Source organism: Pelodiscus sinensis, chromosome 33 (assembly GCF_049634645.1).
Source record: "Pelodiscus sinensis isolate JC-2024 chromosome 33, ASM4963464v1, whole genome shotgun sequence".
Classification (NCBI taxonomy): domain Eukaryota; kingdom Metazoa; phylum Chordata; order Testudines; family Trionychidae; genus Pelodiscus; species Pelodiscus sinensis.
In genome coordinates this window covers 10308107-10331886 of record NC_134743.1, presented here as the reverse complement: position 1 = coordinate 10331886, position 23780 = coordinate 10308107, and the positions used below count along the sequence as shown (strand labels likewise).

The 23780-nt window shown below is 57.9% G+C and overlaps 2 protein-coding genes across 2 annotated transcripts in view; both read right to left on the bottom strand.

The window, feature by feature from the left end:
- Positions 1 to 22272, bottom strand: part of LOC142823383 (maestro heat-like repeat family member 5) — a 41960-nt gene extending 19688 nt beyond the window's left edge. The window contains exons 1-6 of the mRNA XM_075914357.1: positions 22140 to 22272; positions 21916 to 22021; positions 21551 to 21646; positions 21281 to 21385; positions 20755 to 20890; positions 20431 to 20525 (exon numbers count right to left, since the gene is read on the bottom strand). Of these exons, the coding sequence (XP_075770472.1) occupies positions 20431 to 20525; positions 20755 to 20890; positions 21281 to 21385; positions 21551 to 21646; positions 21916 to 22021; positions 22140 to 22201 (600 nt within the window). The 5' untranslated portion in view covers positions 22202 to 22272. The remainder of the gene's footprint in view (positions 1 to 20430; positions 20526 to 20754; positions 20891 to 21280; positions 21386 to 21550; positions 21647 to 21915; positions 22022 to 22139) is intronic.
- LOC142823332 (NTPase KAP family P-loop domain-containing protein 1-like) lies at positions 5612 to 6810 on the bottom strand. The gene is made up of 3 exons (XM_075914261.1): positions 6732 to 6810; positions 5673 to 6082; positions 5612 to 5620 (listed from the first exon to the last, which is right to left on the bottom strand). The coding sequence occupies exons 2-3, from the start codon at positions 6075 to 6077 to the stop codon at positions 5612 to 5614; spliced, it is 414 nt and encodes a 137-aa protein (XP_075770376.1). The 5' UTR covers positions 6078 to 6082; positions 6732 to 6810.
- Positions 22273 to 23780: the final 1508 nt, after the last annotated feature.

Below are 23780 nucleotides of genomic sequence, written 5' to 3'. Positions count from 1 at the left end.
GGATGAGGTTTACCGGGGAGGTCGACAAAGGGCTTTCACGTCGACGGGGAAGCGTCCAGACTGCCCCGATCTGCCGACAAACAGCTGATCATCAGCTGGTCGGCAGAGCGCGGCAGCCATTTAAATTTAAATGAAGCCACGATTATTTAAATCGCAGCTTCATTTCCCTCTGCCAATCAGCCTCATCTCCTTGGTCCGTCGACGGAGCCATGTAGTTTAGACACACTCCTAGAGGGCCTAGGTTCAAATCTGCTACGGGGTTCAAATCAGCAGCAGCAGCAAGCTAGCAAGCAGAGAGGATCTGCAACTCTGCTCTAGTTCCTGAGCCCTGCTTGGGGTAGGGAGGTAGTAGGAACGACCAGACCTCCAGCAGAAGCTGCATGAGGGGAAAAGGCCCAGGCAATCCTGCAGAAGGGCCCTCAATTATTCAGGGCCCCACGATTTGCAAAGATGGCTCTGCCTGTAGCCATCATCTGTCGGCAGCTGCTGTCACATGAATGACATGCTTCTTGCGATGAAGAGGCATGGACATTCTATCGACATCTGGCCCTGCTCGAAGGAAGGAAACCCAAGGGTGACCCACCTCTCGGCAGACATCCTCCACCGTCATACCCAGCAGAGTGCAGGTGCTGAGCTTGTCGAATTTCTTTGTCCGTTTCAGTCTGTGGCTGCCACGTTGCAGCTCCATCTGTCTTTTCAGGGATGGGTCCAAATTGACCGTGAAGGGGAGGTAGAAGAGGGCCTCCTCCACCCGAAACCTGCCGCACAGGAAAGTGTGGAACAGCTCGGGATCCTGGTCCAGTTCCAGCAGCTTTTCCATCTGGCCTTTCAGCATGTCCAGCTCTTCCATGTACTTCTCGTAGACCTCCCACAGAGACATGTCGGGGCAGAGCGGGCTTCCATGGCAGCTGCCCATTCGACTCCTCTGCTCCTCATCCTCGATGCACTGCAAGAGCCAGCTCAGACGGCACGGTCACTGGTTGGCAAGGAGCACCCATTCCACCACCTTCTTCGGACACACTTCATCCTTGGGGATGTTACTCGCCAGCAGCCTGATGGTGATGGTGACGGTGTTCACGATACGCCGCATCTGCACCACGTTGTCTGTCATGAATTCCTTCAAGGCGTCATCCAGGAGGTAGTCGAAAGCATCTTGAATGAGGTCTTTGGCTCGGATACCTTTCCCGCAGCTGCCGGTTCCCAGCACTGGGGTTCCAACCATGAGAGGTATCTGGCTGTCCTCTGCAACTGGATTCTGGGCATCGTGGTTGGCCGAATGGTAGCGAGAGATGTTGAGGAAGTCAGAGCTGGCTTCCATCTTGCCATCCTGCCGGAAGCCGACCTCTGCCTCTAGCTGCTCCTTGCGCGCGATGATATTCCTGATCAGCCTCCGCTTGGTGTCGCAGTCCATCCGAGGGACAGAGAAGGGCAGGGTGACGATGCGGTTTAAGAACTCGTAGCCGTTGTTGGCCATACCTCTCATATACTTGGAGCTTTCCACGCAGTCGACAATGATGCTGGAGTCAACAGCCAGGATGGAGATGAAAGGGGCGTCATCGTCTGAGAGGAGGATGTTCATGGCATCAAGGACGCCCACCACCTTGTCAGGGCTGCATGTATCCAAGTGGGTGATCTCCAGCACCACCCGCAGCTTCCGCCGCTGGAAGATCTCCATGTACTGCAGGAACCCAGGGTATGTCTACACTAGAAAGTTAGTTCGAACTAACGGACGTTAGTTTGAACTAACTTTCCTAGGCGCTACACTAGCGGTCCGTTAGTTCGAACTTAATTCGAACTAACGGAGCGCTTAGTTCGAACTAGGTAAACCTCATTTTACGAGGACTAACACCTAGTTCGAACTAGCTAGTTCGAACTAAGGGCTGTGTAGCCCTTTAGTTCGAACTAGTGGGAGGCTAAGGCTTCCCAGGTTTCCCTGGTGGCCACTCTGGCCAACACCAGGGAAACTCTATTGCCCCCCTCCCGGCCCCGGAGCCCTTAAAGGGCCACGGGCTGGCTACTCACTTTGTGCCAGTTGCTCGGCTGCAAGCACCCGTGCCTGCACAGCCTGCACCTGCCACAGGATGAGCCAGCCATCCGAGGGTTCCCAGCCCTCCACTGCTCCCCACGACCAGCCTGGCGGCTCCCGGGAGCCTGCCCGGGGGCGCAAAAGGCGGGCGCCCGCCTGGTCAAGTGCGGAGATCGTGGACCTCATCGAGGTTTGGGGGGAAGCCTCCAATGTCCACGATCTCCGCACTAGCCACCGGAACGCGGCCGTCTATGGACGCATGGCTGCCAGTCTGGCCGCCAGGGGCCACCAGCGCAGCCGGGAGCAGGTGCGCTGCAAAATTAAGGACTTGCGGCAGTCCTACTCCCGGGCCTGCCTGCCAGGGGCTGACCCGGAGGCCTGCCCCCACTTCCATGCCCTGGACCGCATCCTGGGGCCTCATGCCGTCCCTGCCCCCCGGGACGTGATTGACCCCGGGGCAGAGGGACCGCTCCTGGACACCGAGGAGGAGGAAGAGGGCTCTGAGAGCCAGGAGCCTGCCGCCAGCCTTCCCAGGACCCGGGACCCCCGAGGCACCCCACAGAGCCGCTCGCCTGCATCATCAGAGGCCGGGGAGGCGTCCACCTGTGAGTACCCTCGTGTTCCCCTTATGTGTACGGGGGGCTGGGGCGAGAGGGAGCCCCGGGACCGTGCGCCTGGGCCTTGCCCACCACGGAGCAGCAGCTGGGGATCCTGCAGGGGCCCTGGCCTTGCACAGGGGAGCTGGGTTTCACACACCTGGGCCCCTGGGGTCATTGACCGCTGGTCTTCTTGCACCACAGCTGCAGCACCGGGGCCTGCAGGGCGCACCACACCGCCTGCAGCAGCCGCCCGCGCCCGGGCAAGCAGGTCAGCCAGGAACCAGGAGGACTACCAGAGGCGGCATCTCCGGTTCCTGGACCGACAGCTCCGTCTCCAGGACCACTGGGTCCAGGAGGACCTCAGGCTGCGCCAGAGGAGTCTGGAGGCCCTGGAGGAGCAGGGCCGTGCCCTGCGAGGCCACCTCCAGAGCCTGCTGGACCGCTTCCCGTTTCCTCCTCCCCCTGCTCCCCCTCTTGTTCCCCCTCTTGTTCCCCCTGCTCCCCCTCTTTCTCCCCCTCTTGCTCCCCCTGCTCCCCCTGCTCCTCCTGCTTCCGCTCCTGCTTCCTCCACACCCCCTGTCCTCTCTGCCCCCCCCTCCACAACCATTCCCCACCGACGCCCCCGGACCCGCAGTGTGGCGAGACGGGAGAGGCAGCCGGACTCCCACCCCTGAGCTTTCCTTTCCCTTCCTCCCTTCCCTCCCCTCCCCTTCCAGCTCCCTCGTCCCAGGTTTCCCCCTCCCTTCTCCCACCTTCATTCCTCCCTCCCCCACCCCAGTTCTGTGAAATAAACAGACGTTTTTGTTGGAAAAACAGGTGTCTTTATTTGACAGTAGGTAGGGAGGGGAAAGGGGAAGGGGGGGGTAGGGTGGAAGAAGGCCCCGGTGGGGCATGCAGGGAGAGGTCAGTCCTCCTCCTCCTCCACCTGGAAGCTCTCCCGCAGGGCTTCCCGGATCCGGATGGCCCCCCGCTGGGCTTCCCGGACGGCGGCGGTGCGGGGCTGACCGTAGTGTCCAGCCATGCGGTCAGCCTCAGCCATCCAGGCTGACAGGAAAGCCTCCCCCTTCCGCTCACACAAATTGTGGAGCACACAACATGCCGCCACCACGGGAGGGATGTTGTGCTCGGCCAGGTCCAGACGGGTGAGGAGGCATCGAAAGCGGGCTTTCAGTCGCCCGAAGGCCCCCTCCACCACGATGCGGGCCCTGCTCAGCCTGTTATTGAAGGCCTGGCGGGAGGGATTGAGGTGCCCCGTGTAGGGCTTCATGAGCCACGGCTGCAGTGGGTAGGCGGCATCCCCCACCAGGCAGACGGGCATGTCCACGTCCCCGACCCTGATGTGGCGGTCGGGGAAGAAGGTCCCGTCCTGCAGCCGCTGGCACACGGAGGAGCTGCGGTACACCCGTGCGTCGTGTGCTTTGCCGGACCAGCCCACATTTATGTCCGTGAACTGTCCCCGGTGGTCACACACGGCCTGCAGGATGACGGAGAAGTACCCCTTGCGGTTCACGTACCGGGACGCCTGGTGTTCCGGGGCACGGATGGGGATGTGCGTCCCGTCGATGGCCCCCCCGCAGTTGGGGAAGCCGAGGGCGCCGAATCCCCGGATGACGGCATCCGGGTCGGCGAGGCGGACCACCCTGCGGAGCAGCACCCGGTTGATGGCCTTGACCACCTGCGGAGAGAGACACAGCAAAGCGTCAATCAGTGGGGCGCCCGGGTGGCTGGGAGCGTGCGTGCCCTGGCAGTGCCCCGGGCCCCACTCCCGGAAGCAACCCCCCTGGCGGCGTGTAGTACGGCCGGGACAGCCCGACCCCTCCGGTGCGGGGCGCTTTCGCCTCCTCCCGCCCCCCCCTTTGTCCCTGGGGCGGCCCATCCCCTCCTCGCAGCCCCCTCGCCCCCGGCTCGGTGGCCGACGAGCGCCGTACCTGCATGAGCACTGCTCCGACAGTGGATCTCCCCACGCCGAACTGGTTCCCGACGGATCGGTAGCTGTCCGGCATGGAGAGCTTCCAGAGGGCGATGGCCACCCGCTTCTGGAGGGGGATGGCGGGCCTCATGCGAGTGTCCCTTCTTTGCAGGGCAGGGGCGAGCCACTCGCAGAGCTCCAGGAAGGTGTCCCTCCTCATCCTAAAGTTCTGGGTCCACTGTCGGTCGTCCCAGCGCTCCAGGACGATGCGGTCCCACCAGTCGCTGCTGGTGTCCAGACGCCAGATGCGGCGGGGCACGCCGGTGCCAGTGCGCCGCCGCGGCTCCTCCACGGCCCCCAGGGCGGCGAGGCGGAGAGGCAGGGGGCTGACGTTCCCCAGGTGGTGCCAGGCAGCCTCGAGCCATTGCTGGCAGGCTTGCAGCAGCAAGTCCAGAAAGTGCACCAGAAGGTGCAGGGCGAGCCGTGGCTCCATGTTGCCACCTGCGGCGGTCCCCCCCGAAGGGAAGCACCGACACAGACGGGCACAGAGACCGACGCTTTGCTGTCCCTCGGCGAGGTTGGCAAGCAAACAGGAAAAGCTGAGAACCGGCTGTCCAGGGGGGTCCCTTTAAGCACGAGCCTCAGATAGCCTCAGACAGCAGCCACACAAAGCAACTGCTGACCTGATGCCCTGCCAGAACCGGTTTCAGCTGCCCTTAAATGCCCCCCTGCGTCCAATCAGTGTGGACGCGCTAGTTCGAACTAGCAAAACGCTAGTTCGAACTAGTTTTTAGTTCTAGATGCGCTAGTTCGAACTAGCTTAGTTCGAATTAACTAATTCGAACTAAGTTAGTTCGAAATAGCGCTGTAGTGTAGACATACCCCCAGTGATTGTCCTGACTTCGCTTTTCACGCAGCTCATGAAGCCCAGCTGTGCGCTGAGAGCCGTCTGGTTCATCTGTCTCTCCAGCTGGCTCTTCTGGGTGACGATAATGTTTCGTACCACTGTGATAGTGAGCCTTATGGCAGCTGCTGCAGAGACGCTGACAGCCGTCACCCCAATGCCTTCCACGACAGCTATGGCGTCTCCCGAGGCATCCACGATGGGGATCCCAAACACTAGGAGGAGACCACCCACCCCAATAGCTACCATGATCAAAAGGATCACAGCCACCCACAGCAGGAGGAAGAGGAACTTCTTGCTAACCCATTCCTGATCCCCTGGTCTTTCGATGATGCTACATTTCCTGTCTATGGTCCTGTAAATGCTCATGGGTAGGAGACCAAAGTGGCTTTCGATGCCGTCGCACAGTGTGGTAATGAGGCCTGCCCAGAGCTGGTCGCAGCCCGCGTACTCCCAGGCGCTGAAATGGATGAAGACGTGTTTCACGTTCCTTCTCCACTTCTGCTGCTCCGTCAGGACCGGCCGGTAGAAGATCATGAGTAACAGGAGCTTGAGTAGATCCCGGCCAGTGTTGTCACGCTGCATCTTCTGCGTCCGCTGAAATTCCTCCTGGTCTTTCTTCTTCGATTCGTTTTCCATGTTCTCTGAGATAAAAGAGGAAGATATGTTAGGTACCTGGCAGTGCCTTAAATCTCTCCTCCTGAAGGGTCTTCCAGCTTCACAATCCCTCCCTTCTGGGAAGCAATCAAGAATGGGTAGCTCTTGGCAAAGCCATCCTTAGGATTGATGGGATCCTACACCGTTCTATTAAACTGGTGCCCATCTGCCCAACAGCAGCCCAGATGGATGTTGAATTTTTAGCGATGTGATTTTATAACCCTCATCCACACACTAATAAACAAACACATTTTAAACTAAGGTCCTGTCGACTCTCACAGTAAATTCAGCAAACATTTAGCAGAGGTTGGCAAATGCCTGTTAAATGGCTTCATTACTATGTCGTCGATGTTCTGCCAGTAGCTCGAGCAGACTTTGTCACTTGTAAATTAACTAGATCTTCTAGAACTTCTGCTGCTGGAGGAAGCAGAGCCACAGACCATGGATAGGAAGAGGCAGGTGGGTGGAGTGGACATGAAAACCCAGTGCTGCTCCAAATTTTCAGGTCCCCTATGCGATTGCATAATCGGCAAATGAGTACGGGTGGCTCTGGCTCTTTGGAGATGGTTGTCATCCACTAATCCCCATCCCCACAAGGTTCCTTCCCCGTCTTACGTTCCCCGGGGCAGTACTCACCCTTGATTTTGTGTAAGAGCAGGTTTTTGCAATGTCCCCATGGTGCATAAAACCCAGCAGTCACTGGCGTGGGCACAGTGTACAGGGCCTTTGCTAAAGCGAGGCAGTAGATATCCTCCTTGGTCTGGAACCCTGCAACGGGGATGAGGTAAAACACGAAGATTAGCCTCACCGAGCGCATCCGCAGTGGATGCTCAACAGTGTCTCCTCTAATATTTTTCGGTTCAAGGTACTAGGTACAAGGGGAGGGAGCAAACAAATGTCCAAAACCAGACAAGTTTATTTTAGGCTATAAATATTGGGGTGCCTGGCCTTACCCCCTTTGCATGGCCGAAGGGACAACAGAGAATTACTGACTGAATTGCTCCTCATCCTGGAGCACTTGAGTTGGTGCACGCGTAACCGCAAATCCAGGGCACTAGATCTGTGACTACACAGCTATAAACCTGGCCAAGTGCCTCTGTCACCAGACGGTGCCTGTGGTCGGTCTTTGTGCATAACAGCGAGATCTGCAGCAGGAGCAGGCTGCGTTACCTGCACTGACCACTGATAACACCAGAGCTCCAAGAACAGAAGCACTGAGCCACGCTGCTGAGGCAACCACATCACAGCTCTTAACACTAGGAGCCCGTAAGTACTCCTGTAGACCCTGCTTTCGCTGGCATTAAGCCAAACAGCGTCCACAGAGCCCCCTGGCACTCCTGCGCCCTGCTGTGCAATGCAGAGGGAGAGATGGAGAAGAGAAAGGCCCACGTGTTCCTTTGCCCTGGCCCAGGCTAGCCTATGCCACTTCCCATGGTTCTGTGGGCCAGACTTGCAGGGCGGGGAAAAGAGATGTAGAGGTCATGGTGGGTAATCAGCAGAACATGAGCTCCCATTGTGGCGTTGGGGCTTAAAAAGCTATTGTAATTCTGGGATGTATAAACAGGAAACGCTTGAGCAGGAGTAAAGAGGCTGTCTCGCTTCTGTGATGGATGGGAGGCCCACTGTTCTTTTCTGAACATCCCAGTATTCAGTGACTAAAGGGTTAAACCTAGCTAGCTAGAAAGTGTTGGCAGGGAGCCAGGAGCACCAGTGAGAAGAAAGAGTTCAGATCTGCATTAAAAGGGAATCTGTCTGCTGTTTTTCTTTGTGAGTTTAATCCTGGAGCTGTGGAAGGGGATGGGGGGGGGGATGAATTGAACTGGGCAGGGACATCATGCCTAAAAAAAAGAATACCTGGGCCTAGAATTGGACTGGACCTTGGAAGTGTGGATACTTGAGTAGATAGAGAATGTTTATTTAGATGCGATCAGGTTATTTTTTTGTTTTGTTGTTTGGTTAAACTCCTCTGTGCTAAATCCATATCCCCTCCTCTCCCCACTATAACTTTAAACTGAATCCCAGGGATGCAATTGTCTGTGTTTTAATCTGTTCTTTTCTCAGTTGCGCTATAACTCCTAGCAGCCAAGTCAGCTTTACAAATGAATACCTTTTTGTTTTCTTAATATAATCACCTATTTTAAGGCTATGATCTGATTTTGTATCCTGGAAAGTAATAGGAGGTCTGTGTATACCTGCCTAAGACTAAGAGGACAGCTATCAGAAATTACAGTTTGTTTTCATTTTTCTTTTTTTCTTTCCAAGTGCTAAATAAAAGGGAATAATGACATCTCTGGATCTGCTGGCAATGCTCCTCCTAATGCAACCTAATATGCCATTAGCCTTCTTGGCTACAAGGGCACACTGTTGACTCATCTCCAGCTTCTCATCCACTGTAACCCCCAGGTCCTTTTCTGCAGAACTACTACTTAGCTGGTTGGTCCCAGGCCTGTAACAATGCTTGGGATTCTTCTGTCCCAAGTGCAGGACTCCGCACTTGTCCTTGTTGAACCTCATCAGATTTCTTTTGGCTCTTGTGTAAAAGAGTTTGGGGTACCCTTCTGGAATACGTTCCCAAGTGACTTCTTCCTGCGTTCAAGAAGAAAAAGTTTTTTTCCACTTGGGTAGAGGCAGCAACCCTCCTAAGCTCAGGGAATCTGTGACCTTGGGGAGTTTTGAAGCAGAAGCCCATAGAGACACGGTATTTTAAGGTCTCTTTTGGGCCCACACCTTCTGCACTCCAAGTGCCAGAGTGGGGAACTGACTTAGCCTCTTTATTCGGCACTTGAACTTCTGCTGCTGGAGTTCTGTGCCCAGCTCTGGTGACCAGAATTCCAGATGGATGTTGATAAATTGGAGAGGGGTCATGTCAAGGCTGTTTCCCACTCTGGCACTCCAAGTGCAGAAGGTGGGGGCCCACAAGAGACTTTAAAATACCCTGCCACTGGAGGCTTGTGTTGGTGTTGCTGCCACCATCCAAATGCACAAACCCCTTTGAGAACCAGACAGGCGCATTTCAGAATTCCCTCCTGTGGGGTACCTTCCTTGTCCTTGACACTCCCTCCAGAGAGAGCTTGAAAACCTGTAATTTCTCCTAGAAGTATGGCTTGCTGTCTTAGGCACGTGCATACAGAACCTTCCGCCCTCTAGGATGCAGGAATCAGATCATGGTTTTAAAAATGTGACGTCTATTAACAAAACAAATACACTTGGTGAAACATTACTTAGAATCATAGAACCATAGAGCTGGAAGAGACCTCAGGAGTCATCAAGTCCAGCCCCTGCCCAAGGCAGGACCTATCCCAACTAAATCAACCCATCCAGGGCTTTGTCAAGCCAAGACTTAAAAACCTCTAGGGATGCAGATTCCACCACCTCCCTAGGGAACCCATCTCAGTGTTTCCCTACCCTCCTAGTGAAATAGTTTTTCCTAATATCCAACCTAGACCTTCCCCATTGTAACTTGAGACCATTGCTCCTTGTTCTGCCATCCGTCACTACTGTGAACAGCCTCTCTCCATCCTCTTTGGAACCTCCCTTCAGGAAGTTGAAGGCTGCTATCAAACCCCCCTCGCTCTTCTCTTCTGCAGACTAAACAAACCCAAATCCCTCAGTCTCTCCTCATAGGTCATGCGCTCCAGCCCCCTAATTATTTTGGTCGCCCTCCGCTGGACCCTCTCCAATGCGTCCACATCCTTTCTATAGTGGGGGCCCCAGAACTGGACACAATACGCCAGATGTGGCCTCACCAGAGCCGAATGAAGGGGAATAATCACTTCTCTGGATCTGCTGGCAATGCTCCTCCTAATGCCCCCTAATATGCCATTAGGTTTCTTGGCTACAAGGTCACACTGTTGACTCATATCCAGCTCCTCATCCACTGTAACCCCCAGGTCCTTTTCTGCTGAACTGCTACTTAGCCAGTCGGTCCCCAGCCTGAACTATGCTCGGGATTCTTCCATCCCAAGTGCAGGACTCTGCACTTGTCCTTGTTGAACCTCATCAGATTTCTTTTGGCCCAATCCTCTAATCTGTCTAGGTCACTCTGGACCCTATCCCTGCCCTCCAGCATATCTACTGCCCTCCAGCGTATCTACTTGGTTGCTAGGTGTTACAAAGAAACTGAAAAAAGAAAGATTAAAACACAGAAAATCGCTTCCCTGGGATTCAGTTTGAAGAGTTCTAGGGTAAAGGGGGATAGTTACATGTGCTTAGCAAAAAGAAGTCCAACAAACTAAAAAAATAAAGAAAATAACCTAGTAGCGTCTGACTAAAAATTCCCTGTTCTACTCACATCTCTCTTGTTCCAAGATTTAGTCTTTCCCTAGCCAAGAAAGTCGCTGGATTCTGCTTGCCCAGGTTCCTGGCTTAATTCACATCTTCCAGGCATGATCACACAACAGGCACATCACTGCTTCCAATTCAAAACCCCAAATTCTGTTTCCATTTTCTTTCCTGGCCTCCTGTCAACTCGCTTCCTGCTTCTCTAGCATTCCTGGAGACTTTCTAGGACCTTTTGTCTATGGTTTCAACCTTTCCAGGCAAGACAGTTAGGGTTAAGTCCCAAGACTTTCAGGCAACCGTCTGCTTTTGACACGACCTGCCTGTTTCTCTTCAGCTAACTCTTGCTTACTTTGGTTCAGGCCTCAGGCCTTACACCAGGCCCATGCTTCAGGCCCATCCTTTCTAGTACAGGATGTAGCCTGGTAACAAAGCCCTGACTGTGGTATCAGGAAACCTGGGTTCTAGTCCTGCCTCTCCCACAGGTTGGAGAGGTTATTCCCTGTCTGTAAAATAAGACTAATGATACTAACCTTCCCTTTTTAGACCTACACACAGCAACTAGGGATTTTTATTAACTACTCAAATATCGGTGAGCCTGGCTCGCTAGATGAACCATCCGGTTCCTCTTGGAATCATGTTAAATGCTTGATCCCCATGACCAAAGTCTCAGATGCTGGGAGAAGTGACACGGGGGAATAAAAGCTGCTGTCTGAGGTAAACTACCTGGCAGGAATCCCCTGGAATGGGAGCCATCGCTACCAGGAGCCCAGGAATAACAAGACTCCAAAAGTCCAGCTGCCAGGCAGTTTGACCATCTCCTTCAGGCCAGTGGCCCAGAATTCCAGGACATCTTTGGGCCTGGGTTTAAAAAGAGGCAGTACCGTGTGCTCAGCCCCTTTTTATCCATCCCCTTTCCCTCCATTGGCACGCAACCCTCAAATGGCCAAAGGTTTCCCTTTCCCTCCCTCCTTGGTTAAACAAGCTGGTTAAACAGCTCGAGGTGATGGAGTGATAAGCACCCACTGACAGAGTCGCTCGGGTTGCAGGGCCAGCGTAAGTCCGCTTTTAAAACTGCCGGCCATAGCTGCAGCTACGGGAGGGGACTCTAGCAAGGGCCTGGAACAAGGAACAGGGCTTCACTCCTGCATGGGATTCGGGCTTCCCCCAGGCAGATGCTCTGTTGCTGCTTTCCTGTCTCTCCCTTCTCCAGGTGGAAGGGGACGGTTAGCCAGTGTTCCCTGCAAGCTGAGCTCTTGGGCGGCCAGCCAGGAGACATTCAAATGCTGCCCAGTTTGCTAGCCGGTAGCATGTGTTTCTAGTGGTGGTGCATGTGGTGTACTGGGTGTAGACATAGATCTTGTTGTTATAGTAACTGCGTTAGGTCACTGGGGGTCAGCCCAGCTGGTTTGGGTTTTTTCTAGCTAGCTCCGTGCTATGCAATAAAATGGACACTTGCAACTACTCAAGCTCTCTGTATTTCCACTGATTTCTTCCCATGCTGTGAAACTCCACGTGACGTAACAGTGCACATCCGTGCATGCCTTGGTGCACATAACAAAATGTATTCCGCACAGGAGTGGGGGAAAAAGTAGAGGCATTATTGCCGCTAGCTCCTTACTGAAACTCAGTGAAAGGCAGGGGAAATGAGAGATCAAGATCCTGAGACTGACAGTCCCCAGGAACAACGGGGAGAGGCTAAAGTCCCAGTTCAGCCTGACTGGCAGAGCAGGGAGCCAGGAGGGAGCCAGGGTCGGCAGAGTGGGACTGAGCTAAGGAGAGAGCAGGGGCCCGCACTGAGCTGGGGAGCAGGGCTGGCCTCGGGGAGGGAGAAGGGGAGGCCGGGGTCAGGATCGGGGGCAGTGCGACTGGCCTCAGGGAGGAAGGGGGTCAGAGGCAGCATGACTGGCCTCGGGGAGGGAGAAGGGGGGGCCGGGGTCAGGATCTGGCCCTTCCCCCCCAGAGCTGCTTCCCATCCCCTCTTCCTTCCAGCCAGTTCCTGCCCCCCCCCAGCCAGTCCCTCTTCCTCCCTCCCCCCTGCCCAGGATCAAGTGTGTCCGTTTTTTTGGGGGAGGGTCTACCTGGCAACCCTACGAGTCAGACCCAGCGCAGGCACCAAGTGATGGGGACTGCCGGAACTTTGGGAACCTGAGTCTGCGGGGTGGGGGTTTGTGGCAGGTCAGGAGACGAAAGGGGAAGGCACTAAGGGACAGGGTGTAGGAGACAGACAAATGCCAGGGGGCCAAGTGGAGACAATGAGGAAAAGGGCAGGAGGGGAGGTGTCAGTGAGGGAGGGGACAGGATGATGCTAGGAGAGGAGAGGGGAAGGGCTTTGGGGGCTAGAGGGGAGAAGGGGAGGTGCTGGGAGAAGGCTTGAAAGACGGGGTGGGCATGAGGAAGGCGGAGATGGAGCAAGGCACGTGTAAAGGCACAGGGGCATGAGGGGAACGGGGGCAGAGGGTGGTGAGGGAGTGGGCAAAGTGGGTAGGGGCAGTGAGGGAAGGGGGAGGCACCAAGAGGGTGCAGGGGTAAGGGAAGGTGCAGGTGCCAGAGGAGTCCGGGGGGTGAAGCAGAAGGGCAGACACCTGCAGGGGAGGGACCAGCACCAGAGGAGAGAGGCAGGACAGGTGTGTAGAGGGAGGTGTTAGGAAAGGGGATGAGGAGGGGTAGCTCACATGGTCAGAGTGGGGCTACTGGAGGAGTGGGCACAGGGGGGGAGAGAAAGGCTGCTGGAGGGGGCAGGTCTCGGGAAGGCCGAGGGCAGTGAGAAGGGCAGGAGTCAGGACAGCAGAGGTGGGTGAGGGATTGGGGGGCAGCAGGCACCGGGGGAGCTGATGGAGGAAGGGAAGGAGACAGGGCAGCAGAGGGGAAAGGTAAGTGGTTCATAAGATATTTATGAATAACTTGGGTGCCACCATGGCACATCCAAACAAGCCACAAACTCAGTACTGGTGCACAACACAAAATGTATTGTGCTCATGGGAGGAAACTCTTAGAGGGAACACTTCCCCCAGCCTCTCCACCCCCCGAGTTAATGTCTCACACATTGGGTTAATGCAATTGCAGGATCATTGCACGAGGGGGGGTTTGGTGAGGGCCAAACTAATCCCTATTGGTAAGTGGATGGTGGGAAAAGTCCTGGGGGGGGGGAGGTCACATGACACCTTTTATTTCTGGTCATGTGTCCATATTGCCCTGAAAGTGTTACCTCCAGAGGCTTGGTAATGGGGGTCAGGGGGCGTGGCTAATGGGGGTCAGGGGCGTGGCTAATGGGGGTTAGGGGCGTGGCTAACGGAGGTCAAGGGGGTCAAAGAGTACATTTAAAAACATTCTTTGGGTGCACACCCTAATGAAATGTGCTGCGCACGCCTATGGGCAGAGAGCAGATCCAGTCCTGGGAGCAGGGCTGCAGCCACAGAGTTATAGACGCCGCCCAGAGAGCAGATCCGCATGCTGGGAGCAGGCCTGCAGCTGTAACCCACCCACCTGATGTGGGTCACTATCCTATGGAGTGGCACTGAGACCACTTCCAGCAAGCAATTATTACAAGGGAGCTCTTCAGCCTACACTGAGAGGCAACTGACTTATAACTCAAGCTGTAGCAGCTCCTGCCCTAAGCTCCAACAGTCCCAGGTTCTAATCCACCTGGTGGCAGTTGCACAGCCATGGAAGCAGAGGGGCCAGGGAACCCTCTATACAGGACCCCCCCCCCCCCCACACACACACACCCTTGCTTCCTGGAATCAGCCACCTAGGTGAATAAAGCTGGAAACTACATTCCTATAGCTGTGCGCCTTTGCTTTCAATTGCTACAGCCATTCTAAAGTGCCCAGATCTCACAACTAAAAAGAAGACGTCCCAATGAGCTGCTAAGCTGTGCTGCCTGCCTTGGACAAGTAGCTCCAAGAAGAGTGAGTGCTGTAACTCTGGAGCCTAATGATGGTGGTGTCCTCCAGCCATTTTCAGATTAGTACAGCTGCCTCCCTGTGAACCAGGTGCCAGCTGGCCATGGGGTCCCATAGACCTGGCTTGTGCAGCCTAACCTGATAACCAAGCAGCCCATCCATTACTAGCCAGCCGATTACCTTGGGCATGGGAGACCATCGCACTCGTAATTCCTGGGGCCTTCACGCACTGACAGGGCTTGACTTCATCGGCCAGCTAGGGAGAAAGAAATAAACAGAAGGCAGAGGAGTCACCAAGAGATCAGAAGACCAGCACGGTGCCTTATAGGCTGTTCAGCTGTGAAGAGTCACCAAGACAGGGCAGGTGATGCTAACCTGAGTTAGTCCATTAGCTGCGGCTAGGCTGGGCCACGAGAGGAGAGACAGGCAGTAAATCTGCAGCTGTCAGACCATAAGGAGGACACGGAGGTTTCGAAACCAGCTCAGAGAACAGGGCTGGGTAAGATGCAACCTACCAAACACTGTGATCTGGCCGCTTTCTGTTTAGATCCTGCTGCCCATGCCGCCGAATTCTAAGTGGGGACTCAGGCAGCAGGATCCAATTTTAAATGATTCACGGCTCATGGTTACAGCAGGGGCAGGAGCCACGAGCCCTTTAAAAAGCTGTAGCCACGCTGGACAGCTGCCAGTAGCGGCAAGGCTGTGAGCTCTTTTCTGTGCTTTTAATTGAAAGCCTCAGCCACGGAGAACTCTGAGGGTGGGCTAGTCCACAACACCGCCCCTTCTGCCTCAGGCTCCGCCCCTTCTGTGGGTGGAGCCGGCCTATGACCCCATACCAAAATCCATTAAGTGGCCCCCTTCTGAAAATTATCGCCCAGCCCTGTCACAGAATCATAGAAAAGTCTGAGTGGAAGGGACCATGATAGGTCCAGTGTTTCGCAAACTTTTTTTATAATGTACCCCCTTTAAAAAAAAATTTGTAAGTACCCCCAGTACCTACAGTTTTCAGACACACACAATTTTTTTCTACCGTTGCAACACATTTGTTTAAACAACTGCATCGTACACCTTTTTTGGGTGTAAAAGGTACAAAAAGAATAAAACGCTGTCAAACTGAAAACTAAAATTCAGTTTTCTCCAAATTTCAGTTGTGTTGACGTGTCCCCCAGACATCTCTTGAGTACCTTTAAGGGGACTCGTACCACTGGTCGAGAAGCACTGATCTAGTCCACCCCTGCACCGAGACAGGACCAAGCATGTTTGTCTCACCTCTTGGCTCCTAGGACACGGCTTGAACTAACGCACTTGGAAAGACATTATCGTATATACGCCCAAAGTGCTTCGTCTCAGTGTATTACCATAAAATCTAACTGACCAAACTCTGACCTTTCATTTCCCTGTCACTTGGCCAGCCACAGCCTCACAAGCCTTCGGCATCGATCTCAAAGCCTTCGTCACGCTTTTACACACCTGTGCTGACACGCTTGTGAGCCAGGCACACTTGTGCGACACGTCCCAAAGCACTTGCTCCAGGGCATTACATCGCACTTGCCTGCCTTTGATGGACAGGGAAAGGGAGACCTGAAAGGCCTCTCCAAGGTCACCAGCGCGAGAGTGAGGGTATGTCTACACTACAAAGTTAGTTCGAACTAACGGACGTTAGTTCGAACTAACTTTAATAGGTGCTACACTAGCGCTCCGCTAGTTCGAATTTGAATCGAACTAGCGGAGCGCTTAGTTCGAACTAGGTAAACCTCATTTTACGAGGACTAACGCCTAGTTCGAACTAGCTAGTTCGAACTAAGGGCTGTGTAGCCCTTTAGTTCGAACTAGTGGGAGGCTAGCCCTCCCCAGGTTTCCCTGGTGGCCACTCTGGCCAACACCAGGGAAACTCTATGCCCCCCTCCCGGCCCCGGACCCCTTAAAGGGGCACGGGCTGGCTACGGTGCCCGTGCCAGGTGCAAGCCTGCCAGCACCCAGCCAGCAGACCCTGCACCTGGCACAGCTTGAGCCACCCACCTGATGCCCCCCAGCCCTCCCCCTTTTCCCGGGACCAGGCTGGCGGCTCCCGGGAGCTTGCCCGGGACCGCAAGAGGCGGGCACTCGCCTGGGCTAGTGCGGACATCGTGGACCTCGTCCACGATCTCCGCACTAGGCACAGGAAAGTGGCCATCTAGGGCAGGAGAGCTGCCAGCCTGGCCACCCAGGAGCAGGAGTGCATGAAAATCAGAGTGGTCCAGTGAGACCCCTGAGCCCTGAGCTTAGAATGTCCGTCCTGGGTCAGACCAAAGGTCCATCTAGCCCAGTAGCCTGTCTGCCAACAGCGGCCAACCCTAGGGACCCTGGAGGGGATGGACCGAAGACAGTGACCAAGCCATTTGTCTCGTGCCATCCCTCTCCAGCCTTCCACAAACCTTGGGCAGGGACACCACTCCTACCCCCTGGCTAATACCACTCCATGGACCCAACCTCCATGACTTGATCTCACTTCCCTTTAAACTCTGTTCTAGTTCTAGCCTTCACAGCCTCCTGCAGCAAGGAGTTCCACAGGTTAACTATTTGCTTTGGGAAGAACAACAACTTTCTCTTACTAGTTTCAAGCCTGCTACCCATTCCTTTCCTTTGGTGTCCTCTAGTCCTTCTTTATGGGAACTCATGAAGAACTTTTATGAATGCACCCTCTCCACCCAACCCCTGCTTTTAGAGACCTCTATCCTGTCCCCCCTCCGTCTCCTCTTTTCTAAGCTGAACAGTCCCAGTCTCTGTAGCCTTTCTTCATCTGGGACCTGTTCCCAACCCCTGATCATGTTAGTTGCCCTCCCCTCTCCCAGCCTTTCTCTTCCCCTCTCCCACCTCCTTTTCCCAGTCTCCCCCAGTTTTGTTCAATAAAGACAGAGTCAATGTTGGAAGAAACGTTATCTTTATTTTGTACATCAATAAGAAGGGGGGCTAGGGAAGGGTAAGTGGAAGGAGGTGAGGGAGGAATGCGGTACGAGCCCCCGATGGGGAGGACTGGGCTGGCTCTGCGGGCTTCTGGGGGTGGAAGCTCTCCTGCAGCCCCCCAATTACTCCCTCTCCCCAGATGGCAGCCTGCGGCAAGTGCAGCCGGGCTGATGGCCGAGTTGTGTGATGTGCCCAGTGTGGGCACTCAGGGCACTCCAAGCCAGAACTTCTTTGCAAGCAGGGCACCCCTTAGAACTGTGTGTCCGGGGTGGGGGTCGGGACCCTTTAAGCGCAGCCCTCGGCTAGCCTGAGACAGCATCTCCATGCTCTAAGTCCTCCTTTTATGCCCTGCCGGCACTGCTTCCAGCCATCCTTAAGCCCTGTTCAGAGTCCACTCAATGTGGACTTGCTAGTTCGAACTAGCAAAACGCTAGTTCGAACTAGTTTTTAGTTCTAGATGCGTTAGTTCGAACTAGCTTAGTTCGAATTAACTAATTCGAACTAAGTTAGTTCGAACTAGCGCTGTAGTGTAGACGTACCCTGAGCGCAGAATTGAGGAGCAAGGGTCTAACACACAACTCTGTGCCTTAGTCACTAGGTGGCATTAGATTAGAACCCGGGAGTTCTTACGCCCAACCCCCTGCCCCCTCCACTAGGCCATGCTGCTGGCCTCCCGCCTCTCCCCCAGGGCTTGGAGACAGACGGGAGGCTGGAGCCAGCCTGCGCAGAAGGGGCTGTAACGCTTACAGCTCGTTCATGACACTGCCCCTGCGCAGCCCCTCTCAGATCCACACTCGGAACCCACAAGAAACACCCCAAGAGCAGAGATGAAACCGCCACTCACCTGCAGTCCAGCTTCCAGGAAGGGCAAAGCAAAAGCGGAGCTCGCGGATTCCAGCCCAGCCTGGCACCTGCTTCCTGAACTTTGGCCCCTTTCCTCCAAGATAGCAGGAGGCTGCTCTGGGCCTTTTGTGCCCACGACGGGGCAGAAAAGCAAACTCAGCTGTTGGTTCCATCTTGCGGGCAGAGCCCCGGCAGACAGTGGCAGGCGGGGGTATCGACTGACCCTCCAACCCAGGATATTCCCCCCACACCTGGATTCGCTTCCTAGTCATCCCCATCTCCCTGCACGATCCTTGTTTCTCATCCCGCCGGTCCGAGAAATTGTCAGAGCAGGTTGATCCCGACCTTGCCAAGGGCTTAGGTTACATCACAAGGCTTTGCCGCCACAGCTGGCTTGGATTGGGTGTGTGGCAAAAGCCCCCCCCCCCCGCACCCCCCCCCCCCCCCCCCCCGCTGGCACAGCTATTCTGGCAAAGCCGCCAGGGCAAATGGCAACTCTGCCGAAAAGCATCTGCTGGCTTTAAGCTCCCTGCGAGCTGTTCTCATCGCTCAGCCATCACCACCACTGCCCTGCCTCTGTCCTGCTCCTCATCCCCGCCCCCACTCCTGTCCCCTGCTCTCCTCCATCTCCTCCCCCTTCCCTTCTCCTGCCCCTCCCCATTTCCACCTGCCCTGCCCATCCCCGTCCTCTCCCTCCCCCCGTCTGTCCCCCTCTTATGTGAGGGCTTTGCTGGAAACGCCCCCCCCCCAAGCCAGGGAGATCTCCCCTCCGGGAACAATTCAGCCCCCCCCATCTCGCTCCCTCCACTCCACAGTATTTCCTCCATTCCCCACAGTTGAAAATGGAGCTCCCCCATCCCCTCAGGTGACAGTCGGGCTCCCCCATACGCAGCTGCCTAGGTAGGCACCTCCGCAGCCAGAGCCTGCCCCTGGCGCCCACGTCCCCTCCCCGACTGCCTGTCCCAGGCGACCACCTGAACCTGCATCCCCCATTCCCTCAGATCACAGCTCCCTCCCTGACCCTGCACCCCCCGACACCCCTCCCCCAGGCCAGACTCCTCTCTGGCACCCGCACCCCCTCCCCCAAACCCTCTGCTCCCCCTTCACCCAGGTCACAGCTCCCTCCCTGACCCTGCACCCCCCCGACACCCCTCCCCCAGGCCAGACTCCTCTCTGGCACCCGCACCCCCTCCCCCAAACCTTCTGCTCCCCCTTCACCCAGGTCACAGCTCCCTCCCTGACCCTGCACCCCTCTAGAGCCCCTCCCCCAGGCCAGAGTCCTCTCCTGCGCCCATATCCCCTCCTGGACCCTGCACCCCTATCCACCGCCCCAGATCATACCCCCCCCCCTGCACCCAGGCTCCACCCCTAAGCTCCCTTCTGCACCCAACCGCCCCGTCCCAGACCCCAAAGCCCTCGGTAGAAATGTGGCCCTTGATCAGTTGCCAAAATGGCCCCCCCATTACAAATTATTGACCAAGCCTGATCCAAATGTTTTTTGAAACATTGTTTAATGAGAATGTAAATACAATTCAATACAATTGGGAGGGTTGGGGGGAGGGGGACGCAGCTGCTGGCTCCTCAGCTCTTGCTGCTCTCACTGGGTGTCTTCCTGCTGCAAGGGAAGCAGAATCCGTCACATTCATCCCTGGGGACTCAGGGGAACTGGCCCCCCAGCATTTCCACCCTCCTCCCCCCTGCTCTCTGGTCACCCCCCGTCAGGCCCTCAGGGTGAGCTCCTGACCCCCCCCCCCCCCAGAGCTCCTGACACCTCGGCCCCCTCCCGCCTCCTAGGACAGTTTCTGTGTTCAGAGCCTCCCCCACCCCCAGGGACGCTCGCAGGGGCAGGAGGGATTCTGCCAGCAGGGACGTGGGGTGGGGGCAGCCTGAGGAAAGGGGCGGGGACTCCCTGAGGGGATGGGAAGGAGACCCTGGCCCTGCCCCACTCTCCTGATCTGCTCCGGCTGCTCACCATGTATTCCAGGAGCTGATGGGCCTGCCCATGCAGGGCGTGGGCCAGGACCAGCCCGGCCTGGCTGGGGCGCCGCAGGGGGGAGCGGGCAGCGAGCAGAGCCTTGTCCAAAAAGCAATTCTCCTGCTCTGGTGTAAAGAGCTGCCCAAAGACCTGGAATCAAGAGCACAGGAGGTTTCAGCTGACGGCCCAGAGCCCGGCCCCAACTCCTGGGGCTAAAACAGCTTCCTCCTCCCCCAAACTCCCTTCCAGACCCTGCACCCAGACGCTCTCCTCACCCGGCACCCCAACCCCTGCCCCAGGTCACCCCTGCCCCCAAGACCCTCCTACCCCCACGAGGGCCCCAGCCAGCCCCACCCCCGAGCCCTGCCCTGCCCTGGCAGCGCGTCCTTACCTCTCCCACCCTCACGCTGTTGCTGTGAGCCAGGACCCATCTTTCTTTGTAGTAGTGTCTGCACCACAGGTCCTCTGCCTGGTGGATGTTGAGGCCTGCAAGAGACACAACAGGGTCATTCTGCTGGCAGGTCTGAGCCCTTCCCCTCCCACGGGTCCCTGCAGGCATCCCTGGGCAAATGGAGGGGCACAGGGGGCAGAAGGGGAACACAGAGGGACGCATCCCCCCTTGGGCCAGTCTGGGGGAAAAGGGCTGGGTCCCCTCCCCCCGCCGCCGGCACCCTCAGGGTGTCCCTGGGGCCCAGGTCCCGGCTGGGTTCCTTACCCCTGTGGTGCAGGAGGAGTTGATACAGGCTGTGCACCCCCTCCCGGGCCAGCCGGCTGACGTCTTCGGATGGGTCCGAAATAAAAAGGCCCAGCTGGGCCACGTGGTGACCCATCCTCGGCCAGTCGGCGGAGTTCTGAGGGGAGAGAAGAGGGGGGGTCCCTCAGCATCCTGGGGCTGCACATCCCATGCAAACGGCCGCCGAGGCGGGTCTGAGCTCGGGGGACGGACAGAGACACCTCCCGGGGCGGGGCGGGGGCCGGCCTTGCGAGGAGACAACCCTGAGCAATGGCCCCGACTGAAGGGTCACTCCGGGGGTGGAACAAGGGGATCCACTGACGGCCACTCCCCAGTCCCCAGGCCCAGTCCCTCAAGGGCCCCCCTGAAGGGCCCAGGGTCGCCCCTCCCCGGGGAAAGGAGAACGCGGCCCATTCCCGGCCCATTCCCGGCCCTGCCTCTGCCTCCCGGGGACGCTCCCAGCCCCGCGCCCTGCAGCCCCAGACCCCCCGGCTCCGAGGTCACTTACGTCAAACCCCGGGAGGGTGGTGGCGACTCCCAGCAGGGCCGTGGTGCTGCCAAGGGCCCTGGCTCGCTCCTGGGGCAGGCGGGACTCCAGCCACGGGCTCAGGTGCTGGGGGGGAAAGAGGCAGGTCAGGACCCGTAGGGAGGTGCCGGTTCTGGGCAGAGCCTGGGGCTCCTCTCGGACTGTGCCCCCCCCAGACACTGACACTGCTCCTCTCTCGGCCCCCCCCCGAGGAAGCAGGGACAATGGCCCCGTCCCCCCCACGGGGCTCACCTCCATTATGAGCTGCAGCCGGGCGGTGTCTGGGGACTCGGCGAGGAGGCTCGCCAGTAGGGCCTGGAGGTCGTAGGGAAGGGCCCGGATGAACTGCTGCAAGACAAGGGGGAGCCCTGGGTCAGAGGGGGGTTGGGGGATCCAGGCCACCCGCTGGCTCCGGGGTGCAGCCTAGAGCAGGGTCTGAGCCGCCTCGCAGAGCAGGGAGGAGCCCAGGCTGGGCGTGGAAGGGACGGGCCCCCCGGGAGAGCAACGGGAACCATGGAGGGAAGGATCCAAACCTGCAGCTTCTTCCCCCCCTCTGCCCCCCCCCCTCCTCTCTGGAGCTCCAGCCCAGCCCGGGAGCAGGGCCCAGAGGGACGTACCTGCGTGTGGATGGGCTCCTGCTGCCAGTCCCCAGACACTGTCTGTCCCACGGCCGCCGTCAGCAGGGGGCTCAGGAGCTGGGCCCGCAGGGGAGGCTGCAAGGTGCTGGCAGGAGAGAGGGGCAGAGACTGTTAATTCAGCAGCAGGAGACAGAGACTTTCCCACTCCCTGGCCAGGGGATCTGCTCTGGGGGGAGTCGGCGGGGGGGGGGGGGGGTCGGTACCTGAGGCTGCAGGCGGCGTTGAGGCAGTCGGCCAAGACCAGCGGGGGGGGCGAGTCCTCCATGATCTCCTGTGAGACCCAAGGAGACAAAGGGGCGTGTGAGGCTGGGCCCCCAAGAGACGCTCACGCGGCCAGCGCCCCCACCCAGCAGGATCCAACCCCACTGCCTCCCGCTGCCCTGTAGCCCCCCTGCCCGGCACAGGGCCCCTCCCAGCACCCCCCTCCCAAACCGGGACCAGCTCAATCCTTGTCCCCAGGCCGTCTCCTGCCCCTCCCTGCCCTGGTGACCAGCCTCTGAACCTCCTCATCCCTGCTCCCCAGGCGCATCCCCAGCAGCCCGTTCGGCTCCCTTCCAGCCCCCCATGGCCCGGGGAGACCCCTCCCTGTCCCGAATCCCCCTTCCTGTCCGGCACCCCAGACCTGCCCCATTTCTGTGTCCCTCCCTCCTCCAGCATCCCCACCCACCCTCCCCATGTCCACCTCCAGCCCTCCTGGCTCCACCCATCCCGTTTCCAGCACCCCCACCCGCCGCCATGGCCCAGGCAGACCCCTGTCCACCCCACGTATCCCCTTCCCTCCTCCCGGCCGCCGCGACTCGCTTACAACGATCCTGGCCATGATGGTGTCCTTGCAGCAGCGCGGCGCCAGGGTGTCCTCGCCCCTTTGGAGGGCGGCGAGGCAGGCGAGGGGGATGGCCAAGAGGAACCGCTGCAGGGCGGCTGGGCTCTGCACCCCAGAGAGAGTCTGTGAGCCTGGGGCCTGCCTGCCCCCCACGGACAGCTGCAGGGCTCAGGTCTCCCAGGAGTGGAGGTGGGAGCTGCTGGTTGTCCAAGCACCCACACTCCCCCCCCAACTGCTGCCTCAGGCTTGTGGGGGCCCAGCTGGTGCATGACAAGAGCCCCCAGCTTGGGGGGCCCAGGTCATGCAGGAGAAGGGGCCCCAGGGGGATCCCCAGGGACAAGCCCCTCCCGGAGGGGGGGGGACGTGCTGGGAAGGGGCCGGACAATCTCGGGTCCCCCCCGTGTGGAGAAGGTTCCTACCGTGTCCCGGGTGTGGAGCTGCTCTTCGATGTCGTAGATGGCCCCTTCCTCCACCCGGGAGTCCACCCGCTCCTGGCAGAGCTCCGCCGAGGCGCAGGGGGGCTCTGTGCGGGAGGGAAGGGACCAGGGTGACTCCAGCGGCCAGCAGGGGTCACGCGCCCCCATGTCAGGGACCCAGGGCAGGTTGGGCCCCACACGCCCCTCGCAGGGACCCATCCCCCTTCCACCCTCACATCTGCCAACGCCCTCAGCAGAGCCCCCACCAGGAAGAAGAGAGCCAAGCAGCAGCCCCCGCCCCCATCCATTGCCCTGGCTGCGGGGCAGACACTGGGGCTGCCCCCCCGGGGTACTGGGTGAGCCCCTGGGCCCAGCGTGTTCACGGCCCCTCACCTGGGTCTGAGCGGCTGCGCGAGGTGGCCCGGCTGCAGCTGGAGGCCCAGGCGCTGCTGCTGACGGACCTGGACCCACAGCTGCAGGGGCTGGTGCGGGGAGCGACGGGCTGGGGGCTCCCGGAGACTGTCAGGTCCCCGGGGGCCGGGCAGGGCGATGCCCCCTGGTGGTAATGGGGGCTGGGCTCCCGGGGCAGGTGTTTCTCTCCACAG